Source organism: Betta splendens, chromosome 11, assembly GCF_900634795.4.
Source record: "Betta splendens chromosome 11, fBetSpl5.4, whole genome shotgun sequence".
Taxonomy (NCBI): domain Eukaryota; kingdom Metazoa; phylum Chordata; class Actinopteri; order Anabantiformes; family Osphronemidae; genus Betta; species Betta splendens.
The window spans coordinates 10,117,534-10,134,264 of record NC_040891.2 but is presented as its reverse complement, the minus strand read 5'-3'; the positions used below and the strand labels follow the sequence as shown (position 1 = coordinate 10,134,264).

Genomic DNA, 16,731 nt, shown 5'->3' with positions numbered 1-16,731 from the left:
ATGTATTTTACTGCATTTTTTATTTGATAGTAGTAACATAAAAAATATATTCACATAGTATTAATTTGCAATTGTTTTTATTTAGATTATATTCTTTCATTCCATTTCATTTGTTTTTGTAAAATCAAAGCCATTATTATTCCATTAATTACATATATTTTGGCTTTAGTTTTCTCATTTATATTTCTTAATTATAATTTGGTAGAACAGTACAGAATCAGCTGGTAGCTCAGCTGTTAAGGGTGTTTCCTATTCAATGCAACTATGAACTAAATAGAAATCTAGTTAAATAAAGTTATTTTAAAAATGATTCGTAAATAAACACACGCTGAGCTGCAGAACTGTATGTACAGCTTTCAAGCAGAACCTGCAGTCGTACATCATCACGAGGAGGAGAAGGCACAGTGGCGACTGGGGCGCCCCCAGTGAAAGGGCTCATCACAGGGTCTGCGTCTTGGCAACATCAGTATCTCAGACACACACACGCACACACACTGTACATACACTCATGCATACACACTAGGTAACAAAGTCAGCTGTGCAGCTATCCGTGTTGCACTTCACTCGCTGGGAGCTGAAAACAAACAGAGTCAACGTTGGGACGTGTGGACACTTTGTCATGGGTCACGTGGGTGACTTCATTTGAAAATCACAGCTCCGCTCACCTGGTGCCTCGTCTGTGGTGGGTGTGGGTTCAGTAGCTGTGGCCTCGGATTCTGAAATAAACGTTCGTTGTCATTAAAAAAACAAAAATCTGTTTGTGTTTGTTGCGAGTCAAAAATAGAATCCCGCAGTTCACCTGGACTCAGTGCACCCGAGTCTGTGTCTGCATCACCATTTGCAGCCTTACTGAAGGAATGTTCTGGTCAGGCGCTTTTGTGGTAATACAGTAAGATAAGGATGCAAAGTGTATGGGGAACACAGCTGGCTTTGCTGCATTATCTATCTGGGCTGTATAATAGTGGCAGCTTTGCATCAGACAAGAAGGAAAATGAAGAGCTGGCGTCTCAAGCTTTTGGCTCCTTGTCATTTGCATGACGAAGTAATAAGTAAACTGACAGAAGCCACTTCTATGTCCCGATCATCGTGTTATCTTAACAGATGTGCCGTCGTTTTGAGTTGCTACTCAAAAAATTTAAAACCTAAACACTGGTCTGATTATCCAGCAATTAACACTGAATCAATTATTCCATGTCATAACTGTGAAGCCTCCCTGTGACCAGCGTGGGGGGTTGAGACTAAAGTCATTGCGTGTTGTTGGATACCGACTGGTCATGCTGGTTGCACTGGGACGGGGATGGGTCTACGCCACGGTGGCAGGACAATGCGTTCACTGGGTCAGTGAGCAGGAGGCAGTGGAGCTCAGGTTACCGCTGGCCAGTGTACATTCTGTTCCCATTTACCCACTGGGCTACGTGAATATCGTAATTTCTAAAGAAGCTCTAGTCACAGAGTCAGGCCATGAAATTGCCATAATTGTATTACATAATAATAATTTGCATGTAGGCAAACACTCAGTGACCTTTCACCGTGACCTACCTTGCTCTGGAGCTGCAGCTGCCGCCTCGGGAGAGGGCTCCGCGGCCGCCGGAGCTTCGGGTGCGGGTTCAGGCTCCTCCGCTGCCGGCGGCGCTGCAGACACGGGGCTCGCGGACGCCGCGGCTACGACCGCCCCGTCTCCATCCGCGGCAGGCGTCTGGTCTGGGATGGTTTCGCTGTCCTCGGCAACCTTGCCATTCTTGTTAGCGGCCTCTGGTTTGACACAGCACATGGTCCAAAGACGGACTCATGGTTAATAGTGAAGGAACGAGGCAGAGTCACTGTGTCTTTATAGGGTCAAAACTCAGGACTTACTTAATTTCTCACATTTTAGAGATATTATTATGTTCTAGGAAAATTCACACATGCTGTTGGAACTCGCCACAATTCACTGAGTAGAAAGAAGTGAATAGCAGAGAGACCTCCACTGACACTTTAAAGCCACAAAGAGTTAATGATTATGTGGATTGTGGTTAATCAGCTTTAACAGACATATACTCAACTCTTTAATGACCAGGGTGCTGCTGATTTATCGCTAATGCGTATCGCTTCTCTGGGAAGCTTTTTCGCTAGCATTTGCATGGGCGTATTTGCATGGATCGTCGGCGCTTTAACCATCAATTCCCAGTTTTCAAAGAAGCTTGAGCTCCCGTGAATAAACAAAGTGCTTACTGAAACACATGAGTCATCGAATGAGGCAGGGTCAATAATAAATGTAGTGTCTTGAGGATTTTCGCATAATATTTGCAGCCATTTTTCTCAGTAAGACTGGATTTTAGTAAATACTGTATTTAGAAGAAGAAGTATTTAGAAAATTGAATAATTTTTGTAAATTAGAGTTCCAATAAACAAAGAAAATATAAATGTCACATAAAAACTGCTGACTGACACACTTTGGGTCTTAAATTAAATCAATGAATAAAGCACCATCACTCTTTTCTTGGTTCGAATTAACAAGTAGCTTTGCACGAAGGGAATAAGCTTCATGCAAAAATAAAAAAAAACAGCCTGACAAATTTCCATCTGACCTCCAAGACGATTGGCACCAGGAACACCTTGTTCCCACTACTTCAACTGCTACATACATAGAAAAAAACGGTTCAAAACAGTTTGAACAGCCGGAGAAAAGATCAGCGCTTAACCCTCCTCTGAGTATGTGGGTGTGTGTGTGTTTAATGCTTTTATGGCATGATGAGCCTTTACAGCTGTAATGCAATGAGAAAATGAGAGCAAGAGACACTTATTCAGAATAAAGGTGGCAACAAACTATGCCTATACCTGCAGAAATCAACATGCTATTGTATTTACTCCTTACTTCCTTAATACTACTAATTGCAAACACAGGGTCCAGAGAGCCAGGTCTGATCCTCTTCCACGAAGGAGTGTCTAAAGCGGCTTCTCTGTTTCCCTTTGAAACCGTAGACTGTCACCAAATCTGCTGTCATGCCATTGTCACGGTCAGGGAGGACAGAGCCACAAACCACGGTTAAATAAAGACAGTAAACTTTCTCATCGTGTCACTGGGAGTTCTGGCACGCTGAGAATAAAGACACCAGATACCAGCTAGAGGAATTTACATGTAGACACCCAACAGGACAGTGCTCAGTACAATAAAAGGGATGATGCAACTCTATATATTGTAGATGGAACAGTTCGCTTCCATGGTTACAACATTTGGACCAACATACCAGCTACAAGGCTTCTTTGAATATCTACTCATAGATCTACTTTAAGAGACCACTGCTTTCAGTAATGCACAGGAATTTCATTATGGATTTTTATAGAAATTTTTATAGGAAATTTATTATAGTCTATTATTATCATGTAAATAGGAAAACTACAGTAAACACCAAACTAATTTTGGAAATTATATCCTTGAACAGTACTTTGTGATCAATTTATTTTCTGTATACGTAACACGCTTATAATAAATGTGCCTGACGCGTCATCACACATTTTAACAACAGCGCATATAGGACTCACCTGTGGCGCCGGTGGTGCTGGCTCCGTTGCTTTCCTCGGGCTTAGAACTGGGTCGAGTCGTATCCACCGCTGAAGTTTGAGAGCTGGTGGAGCATCCCATCCTGTCCTGTTCACCTCTAGCACTGGACGGACGCAGGTTCGCAGTTATGAGGCGAGGAGGAGCCGGAGCCGCGCCGATGACGTAGCGCATCGTCCTGTAAACGGAGAGGACGGCGACACAAACAAGTCTTCAGATTCCTTCATCTTTTCGGAACAATAGACACTTGGATGCGCTACGCACCTTTCGTGCAGGCTGTTTCCAAGAGACAAGGTCAAAATGCATTATTTAGTGTCCTAGAAAAACAAACAAATGAACGAAACAAGGAAACTATGAACTGGGAATTTAATATGTGCCTAGAAGCCCACGTCCTGATTTCATTCTATGGACGGGGCAGCGTCGTGTCCAGGGAACTGAAAAGCAGAGCAAAAACAAAAACACAACACACACAATAAATAATAATAAAATACTTGTAGAAATGTTTGCGGAGAAGACGGACTGTAGATATGGATGGAAACATCACGAAGCTTTTACCGTTACTGGTTACATTGCAAGCTAAAGAACAATTGAGAAAGGCACTTTTACTATTTTGTGTTTCTTTAAGATTTGATTTATCTGGTTAGTCAGACATTAATTTGACATTTCTATCTACAATTAGCCGCTTAACTAAGGTTAGAAACCAAATTTTAATACTTTAAAGAATATTACTGTTGATTTGAACTGAAATTAAATTAGCATAAATGTACTTAGCCATTCTACTTATGTTGCGTTGGTTTAACAGCATGTAGAAATGAAGTGATATCTGGTTGTGAGTACATAGGTTTTTAATTTAGAACTGGACTTGTGTACTATTCTTACAACTTCCCCTGACTTGTGAAAAATCGTAAAAACGATCTACAAATCATCTGCAGCGAGTTCTCTGCGCAGTGGCGGTTTGCGCAGACTGTCGGGCACGTATTGCCGCAGTGCACGATGGGACTTCCTTTCTCTCCGAGGCCATATTGGAGATAACTCACAGTAAGACGAGCTCTAAGTTTTAGCCAACAAAACGCACGTTATTTCGAACATTTCGATACTTTGACGGCATCCAGACGTTAACGAGCTTCTTCTTCTCCCGTCCTCTCCCTCCGCAGGTTGGCCGGTCCGGACTAACCGCAATCATGGTGGCCGCAAAGAAAACGGTGAGTATCGTCGGCTGGGCACGGCGTACACGCGCTGCTGCACGGCCGGGCTTCACGTGGGGACGTGTTTCTGTCAGGCCTGCTAGTTAGCATGGAGATGGCTACATAAGAACAGCCTAAAGAGTTTAATGATTATTTGAATGTTTGTGCCGCTAAACACGTGTCTGTAGTCTGCATGTGTGTTGTCGATCATTGGAATATCCGACATTAGCTAATATTTATAGGAGCACCTTTGCTAGGCTGCTAAGGCTAATTCGGTTTTCCTCATTAAAATATCACTAACACTGCAACAGAACAAATCTGTAAAATACAAAATTTAACTATTTGTTATTAACTATTTTTGTTTTTGAATACTCTATTTCCCGTTTGTTTGTGTATCCTATCACAGCGATGAACAAGTAGCCTAAGCTAGCTGTGTAGACTGTCACTCACTTTACCCGTTTCTGTGATTCCTCAGAAAAAGTCCATGGAGTCCATCAACTCCCGTCTCCAGCTGGTGATGAAGAGTGGCAAGTACGTCCTGGGCTACAAGCAGTCCCAGAAGATGATCCGTCAGGGCAAAGCCAAGCTGGTCATCCTGGCCAACAACTGCCCAGCCCTTAGGTATACATTAGACGTCTGCTATTAGTAGCTTTTCTTAGCATTGTGTATTTTTGTCACTTTTTTGTCACTCAGATGTCTGTGGGGTGAGACCATTATAATGTCGTGCAATCATTGATGCCTTGAGCTTCTGCTTTGGCATGATGTTGATAATTGATACTGTATAATCAGAACCGTTAACTACTCCCCGGTCTATAAACTCACCCCACTGCATCAGTGCCTATGTAGAAAATTTCCAATGTGCAATATTTATATACTTATATAATATGCAATAACCCTTCCTATTACTCCATACTCACTCTAACCACCTGTATATTGGTGTATGGTAATTCTTCTTAATTTCTTTTTTTCTGGTTTCTTTTCTATGTAGGAAATCTGAGATTGAGTACTATGCTATGCTGGCCAAGACCGGTGTCCACCACTACAGTGGAAACAATATTGAGCTTGGAACCGCCTGTGGCAAATACTACAGGGTGTGCACACTGGCTATCATCGACCCTGGTGAGTACTATCACTGATATGATGCTGTTTGGTCTAATTAGTAGCTCCCTTTGTATGTTTTTTTTCCCCGTGACAAGGATTCAATATTTTGACTTTGATTTCAAAATTAAGGTGTATCCACCCTACAACTGTCTATTTAGTAGTGATATTTTTTGCAGGCTTGTCATTTGAGTCTGTTCACTTAACCTATTAGTGTGTCTAACATAGTTGCATTTTTTTAGCAGAACCTAGGTCTGCATTCAGTAACAAAGTAATAATCATATCAGTTTTACTCCAACCAAATTTGTTTGCAAACATTTAGCAGTTAATTAGGCCATTTTTATTTTTATTTACAGTCACTTAATTTATTTTGTGCGAATTTTTGCGTCTGATGGACCTGTTTAAAGTGGTCCACTTCAGTACAAGTGGTTCGCTACATGACAGCCAGTGAGAACACAGTTATGCTGCCAGCATACTCTGGCTAGTTTTATAAAGGCTCCGTTGGTAACATTTGCCGTTTTATTAACATGCTTTGTATTGCAGTAATTATGTTTCATCCTCAGGACTTGACAGGTTTTTTTAGTTTGATCCACTGACTGTTGGTTTTCCCTCTTCAGGCGATTCTGACATCATCAGGAGCATGCCAGATCAGCAGCAACCACCTCAGTAGAGCTGTTCCCCCACCCCATTGATATAAATAAAGTTGGTGTTAACCGTACCTGCTGCAGTCGTTTACTTTTTTTCTGCTTGGAATGTTCAGGCGTGGTCAGTCCTGAAAGTGTCCACTAGAGAGCATTACTGTCTTTTTAGATATCTCGGATGGTTACCACCATTCACAAGGTTTCGTATGCTCCCTTGTTTATAGGATGCCTTGAGCCACATGGTAACAATGACATTAAAGGCGATGTGTACCTGCTATTGTTCCATATACTGATGTCCTCACTTGCATGAGGTGACATAAGAAACCCAGGGAAGTAGTAGTATGCACTTAGTTCATATTTGGACAAACGCTCTAGAACTGTATATAATCCAATTACTAAGTGTCATATTTTATTTCTAAAATTGTTTGGACATTCTCACTTTTTATGTTGCAACTCATAAATGCAGGAAGTACTTTAAGTTTTATATATGTGACTTGAAGGGAACACATGAAAAAATTTTACTTCTTCCTTGAGGCAGTAGTTCATTTTTATGCATGTTTGCATTTGTGGAGGTCACTGCAACAAATCTGCTCTTCTGGGCATGTGCCTTGCTGAAGGGCAGTGGGGTAGCATTCATGGACAAAGTAGAACATGCCTTGCAGTTGTAACTGGTGATGGATGTCACGTTGAACATCAGGGCCCTAAGCTGCATTCATCTATACAGTGATACTGGGAAAAAAACTTATGTTTAAGCTTTTCCTCCTGAAAAAATTATAGCTTGTCAAAAGCAGCATCACAACCATTCTAAGCAGCACTGTACTGGTAAAAAAAAAACCTATACATCTACATTTGTCCTACTGGGGCCAACCCATACACTGTAAGCTGTTTACCATCACCATCCTGTGGTTTGCCCCAGTTTTTCCAATCATTGTTTTGCTAAGCGGTTTTCTTGATTTCCAATGGAATCATCATAGATGAGCTGTTTCGCACGCAACAGCTGACTCACATCAAATAAAAAAAGGAGGTTACATTGAAAACAACTGTAAGGTTTCTGCTTTATAAATATGTAAATCACCATAGTTATTCTGGATTATTTTATATTTTGTCTAAGGGCTGTGTCATAAAAGACAGTAAAATAACTCTTTACATCTTAAAACAAGTTTAGAGTATCTCATGTGACACGATATATAATTATGACAGTAATAAAACATTTGTACTGGATCCAGTTCATAATCTTGCCTCCTTTTTAATGCTGATGTCATTGCACAGCCCCTCTCTCTGCATCCAACAAGCATTTCAACAAGAAAACAGACAGTGACCCACTTGTTTGTGTTTTTTCTGCAGCGGTCTAGCAGCAGAAAGTAGGTGAGCATGTCTGTCTGCTCGCCTACTGTCAGGCCCAAGGTAATACCAGCCTCCAGCTTGAAGCAGGGGGGTAAATCCTGCCTGAGCTGCTGGGCTGTTCAGCTCCACTATCTGCACACGCATCAGTGTGACCGAATTCAAGTGGAGGAAAAGTTCGGTGACTCAGGTAGGAATAAAATCACCCCAGTCAGCCTTTGTTAGGCTGCCGTGCTCAGCTTCAGCCTGTTCTGCATTTTATTACTGTTGAGTGTTGCGTCCCAAGATGCCAGCAACTATCACACAACACAGACACCCTGTAATGTGAACAGCACTAGCTCGCTGATACAGTAGATGCATCCAGTAACTCAGACTGTAAAACCCTCCTCTTAGTTCGTTTGCCATAACGTCCATAAGGTTTTTCGCCGATATGTGACTCTAGAAAAGCGCATACTTCATATTTACATTAAGAAAAGTACTTACATCCACATAGACCCTGAAAAGACTCTCAAAAACATGCTACTCAAATGAATCCAACCTTAAAAACAGATTTGATTGGTCTTTTTTATTTATTCACAATCATAGGCATGAGCTCATGAAGATCCAACAAGAGGATGTGTGTGAACAGGAAGCGATGGAGAACAGTCTGAGAGTTAAAATGAAACGAGGCCTCGGCCACACGCTGGTCCAGATGCAAGCGTTCTCCTCTAAACCTGCGCAGCTCAGCTGAAACTCGACCACTTTGGAATCTGTCGGATCTGCAGCTATTTAGTCACTGCACACAAATATTGATTTGTTTTTGTCGTTTGGGAAGCCTGCATCCTCCAGACATGGACCTCTGATCATAGAACCTTTTATCTACAGCACAACATGATAAAGATGAATCGCTTTGCAGTGAGCTCATACTGACTTTAAAGTGCAACTTTATTTCCAGCTTTGTTGGATTTGCAGAAGCACAGGAACAATGAAAAGCTTAACACATGACTACATAACCAACTACAGTATTAGTATTAAATGTAATACTACCTCGTATTTCCTCTAACAAGGTGTTGTACTAACTCTTGCATAGTCTTTTTTTCTGTTAATAGCAAATACTACTTCTGAAGTACAGTATGGAGAGAATGGGATTAATGTATATGTAGTATTTGTTTCATAACTATTTCTTATAATGCTCAACTGAATCATTGTAGGCAAAAGCCAATAATTAGCTTCATACTATGTAAGTACAGGAGAGTTTGTGCTACTCACTGCTAAATCAGTGCTTCAGTTTCGCATCCATTATTAACATGAAGGTCACATCACAGGAAATATCAACATGATATCAGTGCGTGTGCAACAAAAAACATCACAACATATAAAATGATGCAGGGGTTTACACTATGATGTCACACAGAGATGTAATCACACACGCATGCACGCACGCACGCACACACACACACACACACACGCTCTATGCATGTACAGCAGCATGTCACAGCACTGTTACAGGAATCGCCCTCAATCCAGCCAAGTTAGTTCAACTAAAAGATTCTCCACACGGTCCAGGTAAAAAAACACAAAGGAACATGTAATGCTGCAAAATAAACACTTTTTTACAGATTTGATGTGCTCTGCCTTACTACACGTGTAGTGTGTGAATGTAGTATGTTTGTGTTTCACAGTAAAAGTAGATTAATGCCATAAGGTGGAACAGACAGGAAATGGACAGAAAGGCAAACAGGAATATTGCCACTGAAATCAAAGGGAGAAGGAGGTTCCTGCAGACACAGGCAGAAGGAAGACGAAGCTGTTGGTGGTCAAAGAACCATTTTCAGTGATTTCCCGCAGGACAAGCTTTAGTACACAGGTGATATTTCATCACAACGGGACAACCTTTCACTACTTTACTTCCTTTTCTCTCGTTTTTTACGGTTATAGAAAAAAAGTCCTAAAAAATATCCCGATATTACATTCATTGAAGGAAACGAGTAAATCTCTGAAAAAGTGCCCCAGGATGTCGCTTTCCTTCTCACTTTTTCTGCCGCTAGCTATGTTCAGGTAGTTTGTATTCAGACAAAGACCACGAGGGAAATTCACAGTATTGTTGGGGGTTAACAGTTGGTGGCCAAGTGGGGAAACGATTTAATGAAAGGAAAGTACAAATTATGTTGGTTCATGAGTGTTCAGGGTGCGCTAGAGTCCACATGCTGCCAAGAGAGAGGGCTGGTGATGAGGAGGAAGATGTGAAGTAGCCTGGTTACTGCTCCTCCAGCAGGACGAGAGGAGAAGACAACAGCCCACAACCAGGGGTGGACGGATGCTGTCCAGGGTCTGAGTAATCGAAGGTCGGTGGGACTCCAATCTGAAATGACTCGGTCCAGGTAGAGCTGTGGTACTGTAGGTGGGGAGGTCGGGGGTCCAGCAGCCAGGACATCTCATGCCTGCATGTACTGAGGAGGAGGCTCCTTGGGTGGGATGGCGACAGCTTCCTCATAGGGCGGCAGCAGAACCTGGGAATTACAGGGTGGTCACGTTTGTCATTTACTGAGTACCTGAGACTTTGGAAACTTGGCTCCATATTATGGCAAATGGGTTAATGTGTCCTGTTCTACAGAGTCTACAGAGGCACTAAGTGGTTTTAGACACAGCCTCAGTCTTTTTGGCATGTTTCCCCCTTTCATCTGCTCTTTATGCGCCCTGCGTTATGGAAGGCACTGCTAGAAGGACACACACACTTTATGGCTACGCTGGCCGACATCTCTGTAAGCAGTGTTATGAAACCAGCCCTGCCGCTAATTCTGTGGGAGCGAGAGAGAGAATATGCTCCGAGGGGATGGAATTGTGAAGCAGCCAGGGAGGCCTGCGAACACATCACGGGAGGATTTGAAACGAAGCGGACAAGCAGACAATTATGCAACATGTCCAGAAGAAGGCAGCAGGACGGACAGCTATATATATATATATATATATATATATAAAGAGCAGGGGGGGGGGGCAAGACAGACTGCCCTCGTGCATTTTAATGGCATTTATATAAAAGCATGACAGATAAGCAGCGGGACGCTGATGTGGTGTTCGAGGCCGTAAAAGCCACTTAGAAGCAGCTTTTTAGCAGTAAATATATACGAGCGCTCGGCACCGTGGTCAGTGACAGAACATGCTATGACAAAACCGTATCGGGGCTATTCAGGTCAGTGTGAGAGCTGTTTAACCGTGAGCCACAGATTTTTAGATCCCGTGTGCTCCCTCATACTTCTCTAATTAAGATTCACCCTGCTTGTGCTGCTGCTGGTCCACTTTGACCTAGATGTTGTAAGCTGTTTACTTCATTCTACTTATTTCTACACACAAGTTAAATGTCTCTACAGCCTGAAGTGTATTGTCTGGTTAGCTTTTACTGACCCTTCACAACACACAATGAAAAATTAATATTTTTATTTAAAATCGAGCTGAACATTTCTTTGACTCCGTGTCATGGCTGCAGAGGACGAATCAGACTGGCACGTATCCAGTATCTGTTCCAAGGACAAATGATACACAATATGATCCCAGACCCCGGCGGATTGGCTGTTGCTGTGCTGGACACGGTGGAAAACGTCGGCAGTGAACTGGGGCCACTGCCACTCAAGGACGAAGTGACAGATGAAGTGCTGCGCGTCGAGACGAGAAGTGGGTGTGGGACAGATTAATGTCTTATGGATGAGCGCGGAGGATTACAGGCCCGCAGACAAGTGGAAACCGTGACTACGCTGAAGCCTATGAGAAAGCGGCTGAGTCAATACGGGGGGGACATGTGGGTGGGAGGACACGACGCTAACCACGCACCCAATCACACGCCAGGCAGACCTGGAGCTCTACTGTACATCTACTGACAGCAGCAGCATCACTTCACTGACAAACTGTACAATGACCACAGTGGAATATTGAACGGCTCAACAGATGCACATCCTCAGTACAAAGAACTGTAATGCACTACTCTACCACCATATACTACTGCATAGACTACAGTATTACACAAGAAACATGGAAGACTAATATAAATTGACTTCATTATTCTGGTATTGATAATCTGATGAATTTTTGTCACCTCTTATAGGCTAAGATAACAAAAATAAAGGTTATTAATGGTTAATAATGAATGGATACTGCAAAAATGTGATATTGATATATTATTGATTGATATTATTAATTGATATATTAAAGAACGTTCAAGAAACATTTTGAATATTATATTAAAATGACAACAAATATTTTTTTTCTGTTTAAATCATATTCTAATATTAAATTTGAGGTGAATTGTGTTTCTTAAAAACTGGACATGTTTCTTTGACTCTAGACACAATCGGAGTTACATAAACATGATATTCTACATAAATTGATGCCTACTGTTCTTACCTTGTAAATTTAATGGTATCAACTCACTGGACTGCAATAACATGCACACAAATGATGTGTATTTTAGTAAAGCTCAGTAAAAGCTTGTCGACCTCGAGCCTGGCATGTGACAGGTTGTATATTTTCTGAGCGTGGGTCATTTTCAGCAGGTGGATGCGAGGACTTACTGTGGTGTCGTTGGTGGTGACGTAAACTAGAACCTCCGTGGTGCCTCTGCCGCTCACGTATCTGTAGCAGTTCCACACGCAGCCGATCAGGTAGGCCTGAGGAAAACAAGCAGCAACCTTCAACGACGGCTTTTCATCAGGTATCACAGGTAGGAACACGCTGTGTCGAACTCCCTCCAGAAACCTCCACCCTCCCGCCCGTGACATTTGTCCAAAAGGAATTCATCAGTCATCTCTTGCCTTAGCAACGCTCGGCCTTCACCGAGGTTCGGGTTTGCCTGACTTGGCAGAAGAACAGCAGGTTCATTGTGTGTGTGTGAGCAGCCCACTGAGCTGGTGCCACTGCCAACAGCAAGTGCAACCAACCGACCAGGAAGCCAAGTGGACAGCTAGGCAATCACTTTACCATCTGCACAGTTGGCCTCCACACTGTGACGCCAACTTTACCAGTATGCACTATGCAGAAATACAACTTGCTACATGCTAATACTGTTGGTAATGCAAAGTAATAATAATATAACAAATAATCAATTAATTGCGCAGTTTTATGACATTTAGCTTCACGCTGATGTGACGCTATCAGTTCATATCTCCCTCTCGTCTCGTCTTCCCTCAGCTCTCCCACTTCCTGCGTGTCTGTATGTGTCATTCATGCCAAGTGCAGTCAAGTGGAGGATGTTGGCTTCAGTAGGAACTTCAGCAGGTGTTGCGGCTGAACTGAGAGCTGGATGTGTCCTTGAGGGTTCAGATTCTGGCGCGTTTCCAGGGGCCTGGCTTAAGTGTCGTTTTCATTAGGCTGAGCAGCTGATGTAACTGTGTGTGCAGCACATCAATAAAAATGGATTCCATTGATTTTTCTTTTAAATGTAGAGATTATATGTAATGAGTGAGCAGTTTTTTTTTTTACAATAAACAGTATAACTCTGACATGCAACAAAGCTGAGTCCTTACATTTATACTCTCCCGTGTTATGGCTTCCACTGGCTGCTTCCTATCATAATACCCCGGCTCTGGCTCTGGCTTTCTGCCGAGAACATTTTAAATCTAAGCTCAGCGGAGAAACAACTTGATTTGATTGTACAGATGACTGAAACTTCCTGTCCCGTCTCATCCCAAGTCTCCAGAGCGTAGCTGTGCCTGAAGGATCATCCATGCATTACAGGGGCTCACTTGACAGGAGCTGGGATTCCTGTTGTCCCTGACCCACTTATCTCTGATATCTCTGACAAATCTGTAAAGGTCATTCCATAAGGAACACATGTTCAGTGAATGTGTGGGACCTGTGGCAATGGGTTTATTATTATGTTAATCTCTAAGCATCTGTGCCGTTTAATAGAGAAACAGTGCTGGCTCACCTTGAAGGAAAGGATGCAGCCGATGAAGAGAAGGACTGCAAAAACTAGGCACATGTTGTTGGTGGACATGATGTCCTCTTTGTAAGGGAATGTCCCTGGCTGAAGAAAGGAATGGAGGAAGAGAGGTGTGAAGTGAAACAAAAGAGCTGACAGCTCAAAAGAATCCACTGAAGTGTGTTTGTGTTGGGGTGGAATGGTTCTCACCAGCTGCTGAAGGTAGTCCTGCACTGTGTTGGGATACACTACCACGCTTATGGCTACCAGCGTGTTAAGGGCGAAGTCGAAGATTTGGTAGCAGAAGAAGGGAATGATCCAAGCAGCATGTTGCTGTAGAGAAAAACGAAACACAGACGATGAAACTCTGATTTTTATAATCAGACTTCTGGCCAAATCTCATATGTGTGTTTGTTTACCTTGTAAGCACCATATGTTGCCATGCCACATATAAGGATCATGAGTAGGGATATTGCAGTGGCTATGCAGATATCTGTAGAAATAAAAGGACAGATGATCACAGATAATCCAGTTTCCCAAAGAAGAACACAGCTGGGAGCCTTGCATCTACGGATGTAATCCAGAAGTCATCACCACGATGCAGATTTTTATGAGTAACCTCACTATTTTTAAGCACCCAATCTGCCCTGCAGTAAGCACATGGGTGATTGTTACGCAAGAGAGGCTAAATTTGACTAAATGTGACACCCTTCACATATTTGCACTACAGCTGTGAAATCGGCTGATGAGACACTTGTCGCTGTTGATGTGGTGCTCAGTTAGGTAACTAACAGAAACCCAGAAAGAAAATTAGGAGGGGATATATTTTAGTATGGACTGCTGGAAGGACTTTAATTATTAAACATAGCGAAGACACAAGAACTGATGAGATTTATTCATCTTAATGCCTTCTTACACAGATGTGACAACAAAAGCATAATCTTGCACCTAAATCTTTTAATTTCAGGATTTCTTTATATAAAACCCTGTCTTTGTTCACCACTGTTTGACTGAACCTGCAAAGCCACCGTGCTGCTCGAGTCGGAGCGCGTGAGATGGCACTTTTAATCCAATGGAGCCAGTGCGGTTGCTTTTAATCAGAGCAGCCAGTGACAAAGGCTGTGGCACTGCGGATGACGATGATAGCTGCTGGAGGGGAAACACTGGAAATACACATGCACTGTGATTTGTTCTCTATGCTGTCGAGCCTACTCAGCTGTGTCTGTGCTGAGAGCAGCATTATGGGAAAAGAAGTGGTGGGAACAGAGGTGAGGCGATGTAAAAGCCACGCTGTACAAGTGGGAGTTACTTTAAATTACTTCAAATGAATCTGTGAACCAACGTACAACTTGACTTGTTTGTGAGTCGCTGTATTTTCATATGTGAGTGAAAATAATTTTAATTACAAATGTATAAACCAATTATTTGTTGATAAACAACTCTTAAACAACAGCTCTCAGAACTATATTAATTGAATGAATGAATTTCCCCGCTGTGGGACTAATAAAGGCATTCTTATATTAACTTAATCATCAGTTAAATGTATTTTCTATGCAAAAAACACAAGCATCGTCCTCAAGGACTTACACTTCACCCCCCCCCCCCCCCCACCAGACAACGAACACCACATCTGGCACGTAACACGCGAAGATCAGCTGCACTCACTTGCATCGTCCATGACATCGATGTCGGTGCCCAGCTCGGAGCTGGTAAGGTGGTAGCGGTACTGAACTGGGTCATTGAGGGCCGACAACAAGATGAGTAGGACCACTGCATTAATGAGCTGTGAGGAGATGGAATATATAATAGTCATAAGACAACTCAGACCTAACGGATAAATACTACATTTAAGCAATAAGGAATTAGGATGGGGTCATAACAATTAGTAATTCCTGGTTTTTATTGTAAAATATACCACAATTTCCCAGAGAAGGTTGAAATTGACAGCTTTATCAAACCTGATCAAATTAAAACAAAATCTAATTTTAATAGATTTATAAAGTTCATTAATTTCCCCCCCTCTGCCCTTAATTTGCCAAATGGTTTATTAAGCAGAACAGAGCAGGTCGGGCTTTTACAGGCGCACTGAACTGTCTGAAACTTCAGGTTATCCCATAATAACAGAACGAAGCCCGTGTTTAACCTGCACAAACGTGGATCCATCCCATGAAACGGGCTGATCGACGTTATCGGCTGAAGAAAAAGTGAAGCTGGTCGCGACTGGCCCGAATGTAATACAGCCTTTTTGTTAGACCCGCTTTAAAGATGGGATTCAAATATGTCACAATATTCAAGAGCAGAGTCTTAAATGTGACGTCAGATCAGGAGAAATTGCGGCTTCGCGTCTGTTTCTTGTCCAACGTTAAAATCAAGGGCACCTCCGAAATGGCAAAAACAAGCGCAAACAGCAACGAGCTAATGAAACTTAGCCTCCAACTCTTGATGTTAAATCACCCTCTTTGCGACATCCGTTTGCGAATATGGGACTTACCATGTACCATATGCCCAGAATAATGGTGCCCGTCCGGACGTGGCAGCAGAGGCAGCAGCTCGTCGAGTACCAGCGGTCCCACGGCGAAATCATCTTCCACGCTGCTCTCCGGAGTCACGCTATTTCATGAATGGCGCCCAGAATCGATGATTCGAGGCTACAGCGTCCGACAGGCGCCGTGGAGCGGGACGTGCCGGTGCTAGGAGCTCCGCATCCGGCGTCTGCTCGACGCCAGCTTCGCCCGTTTCCGCGAGTGGAGTCCGGGCGAACGCGCAGCCGTTAATCTGGTTCATCCCGGAGTCACGTGACCAGCGGAGGCTTTGACCGGGATACGTGCGACGGACGCAAAACGCCCCGCGGGACGAGTCCGCGAGACGAGATGCTGCGTTTCCGTTCGCGTCTGAAGAAAGTTAATTAACGTCCGAGTTCATTTGCTCCAGTCCTTAATGAGGCTGGTGGGCTGTTATTGCACTTAATGCGGTCATGATGGCCAATGAATCAATACTGATCGAATTCAACGCACGCTCCATTAAAAACAACACGCTTAA

General features: G+C 42.9%; 3 protein-coding genes across 3 annotated transcripts; 1 reads left to right on the top strand and 2 right to left on the bottom strand.

Annotated features, from left to right (window-relative positions):
- Position 1: 1 nt before the first annotated feature.
- si:dkey-284p5.3 (uncharacterized protein LOC557830 homolog) lies at positions 2 to 4,374 on the bottom strand. Its single transcript, XM_029167457.3, has 5 exons — positions 3,803 to 4,374; positions 3,523 to 3,716; positions 1,540 to 1,752; positions 666 to 716; positions 2 to 574 (listed from the first exon to the last, which is right to left on the bottom strand). The coding sequence occupies exons 2-5, from the start codon at positions 3,710 to 3,712 to the stop codon at positions 561 to 563; spliced, it is 468 nt and encodes a 155-aa protein (XP_029023290.1). The 5' UTR covers positions 3,713 to 3,716; positions 3,803 to 4,374; the 3' UTR covers positions 2 to 560.
- A 95-nt stretch (positions 4,375 to 4,469) lies between these two features.
- On the top strand, positions 4,470 to 6,538 carry rpl30 (ribosomal protein L30). The gene is made up of 5 exons (XM_029167461.3): positions 4,470 to 4,576; positions 4,693 to 4,740; positions 5,198 to 5,343; positions 5,711 to 5,841; positions 6,438 to 6,538. Exons 2-5 carry the CDS (start codon positions 4,720 to 4,722, stop codon positions 6,488 to 6,490), a joined length of 351 nt encoding a protein of 116 aa, XP_029023294.1. The 5' UTR covers positions 4,470 to 4,576; positions 4,693 to 4,719; the 3' UTR covers positions 6,491 to 6,538.
- Positions 6,539 to 8,352: 1,814 nt separating this feature from the next.
- On the bottom strand, positions 8,353 to 16,611 carry laptm4b (lysosomal protein transmembrane 4 beta). The gene is made up of 7 exons (XM_029166672.3): positions 16,184 to 16,611; positions 15,358 to 15,475; positions 14,112 to 14,185; positions 13,903 to 14,025; positions 13,699 to 13,797; positions 12,344 to 12,439; positions 8,353 to 10,291 (listed from the first exon to the last, which is right to left on the bottom strand). The coding sequence occupies exons 1-7, from the start codon at positions 16,274 to 16,276 to the stop codon at positions 10,217 to 10,219; spliced, it is 678 nt and encodes a 225-aa protein (XP_029022505.1). The 5' UTR covers positions 16,277 to 16,611; the 3' UTR covers positions 8,353 to 10,216.
- Between the last annotated feature and the right edge of the window lie 120 nt (positions 16,612 to 16,731).

Excerpts from the sequence above, each read along its gene's own strand:
- si:dkey-284p5.3 (XM_029167457.3), bottom strand. The coding sequence starts at position 3,712 with ATGCGCTACGTCATCGGCGCGGCTCCGGCTCCTCCTCGCCTCATAACT. Across the intron at positions 1,753-3,522 it reads CAGCACCACCGGCGCCACAG|AGGCCGCTAACAAGAATGGC; the intron begins GTGAGTCCTATA and ends GTGTCAAACCAG. Across the intron at positions 717-1,539 it reads AGCTGCAGCTCCAGAGCAAG|AATCCGAGGCCACAGCTACT; the intron begins GTAGGTCACGGT and ends CGTTTATTTCAG.
- rpl30 (XM_029167461.3), top strand. The coding sequence starts at position 4,720 with ATGGTGGCCGCAAAGAAAACG. Across the intron at positions 4,741-5,197 it reads TGGTGGCCGCAAAGAAAACG|AAAAAGTCCATGGAGTCCAT; the intron begins GTGAGTATCGTC and ends GTGATTCCTCAG. Across the intron at positions 5,344-5,710 it reads AACAACTGCCCAGCCCTTAG|GAAATCTGAGATTGAGTACT; the intron begins GTATACATTAGA and ends TTTTCTATGTAG.
- laptm4b (XM_029166672.3), bottom strand. The coding sequence starts at position 16,276 with ATGATTTCGCCGTGGGACCGCTGGTACTCGACGAGCTGCTGCCTCTGC. Across the intron at positions 12,440-13,698 it reads GCTGCATCCTTTCCTTCAAG|GCCTACCTGATCGGCTGCGT; the intron begins GTGAGCCAGCAC and ends TGTTTTCCTCAG. Across the intron at positions 10,292-12,343 it reads TCACCACCAACGACACCACA|GTTCTGCTGCCGCCCTATGA; the intron begins GTAAGTCCTCGC and ends TGTAATTCCCAG.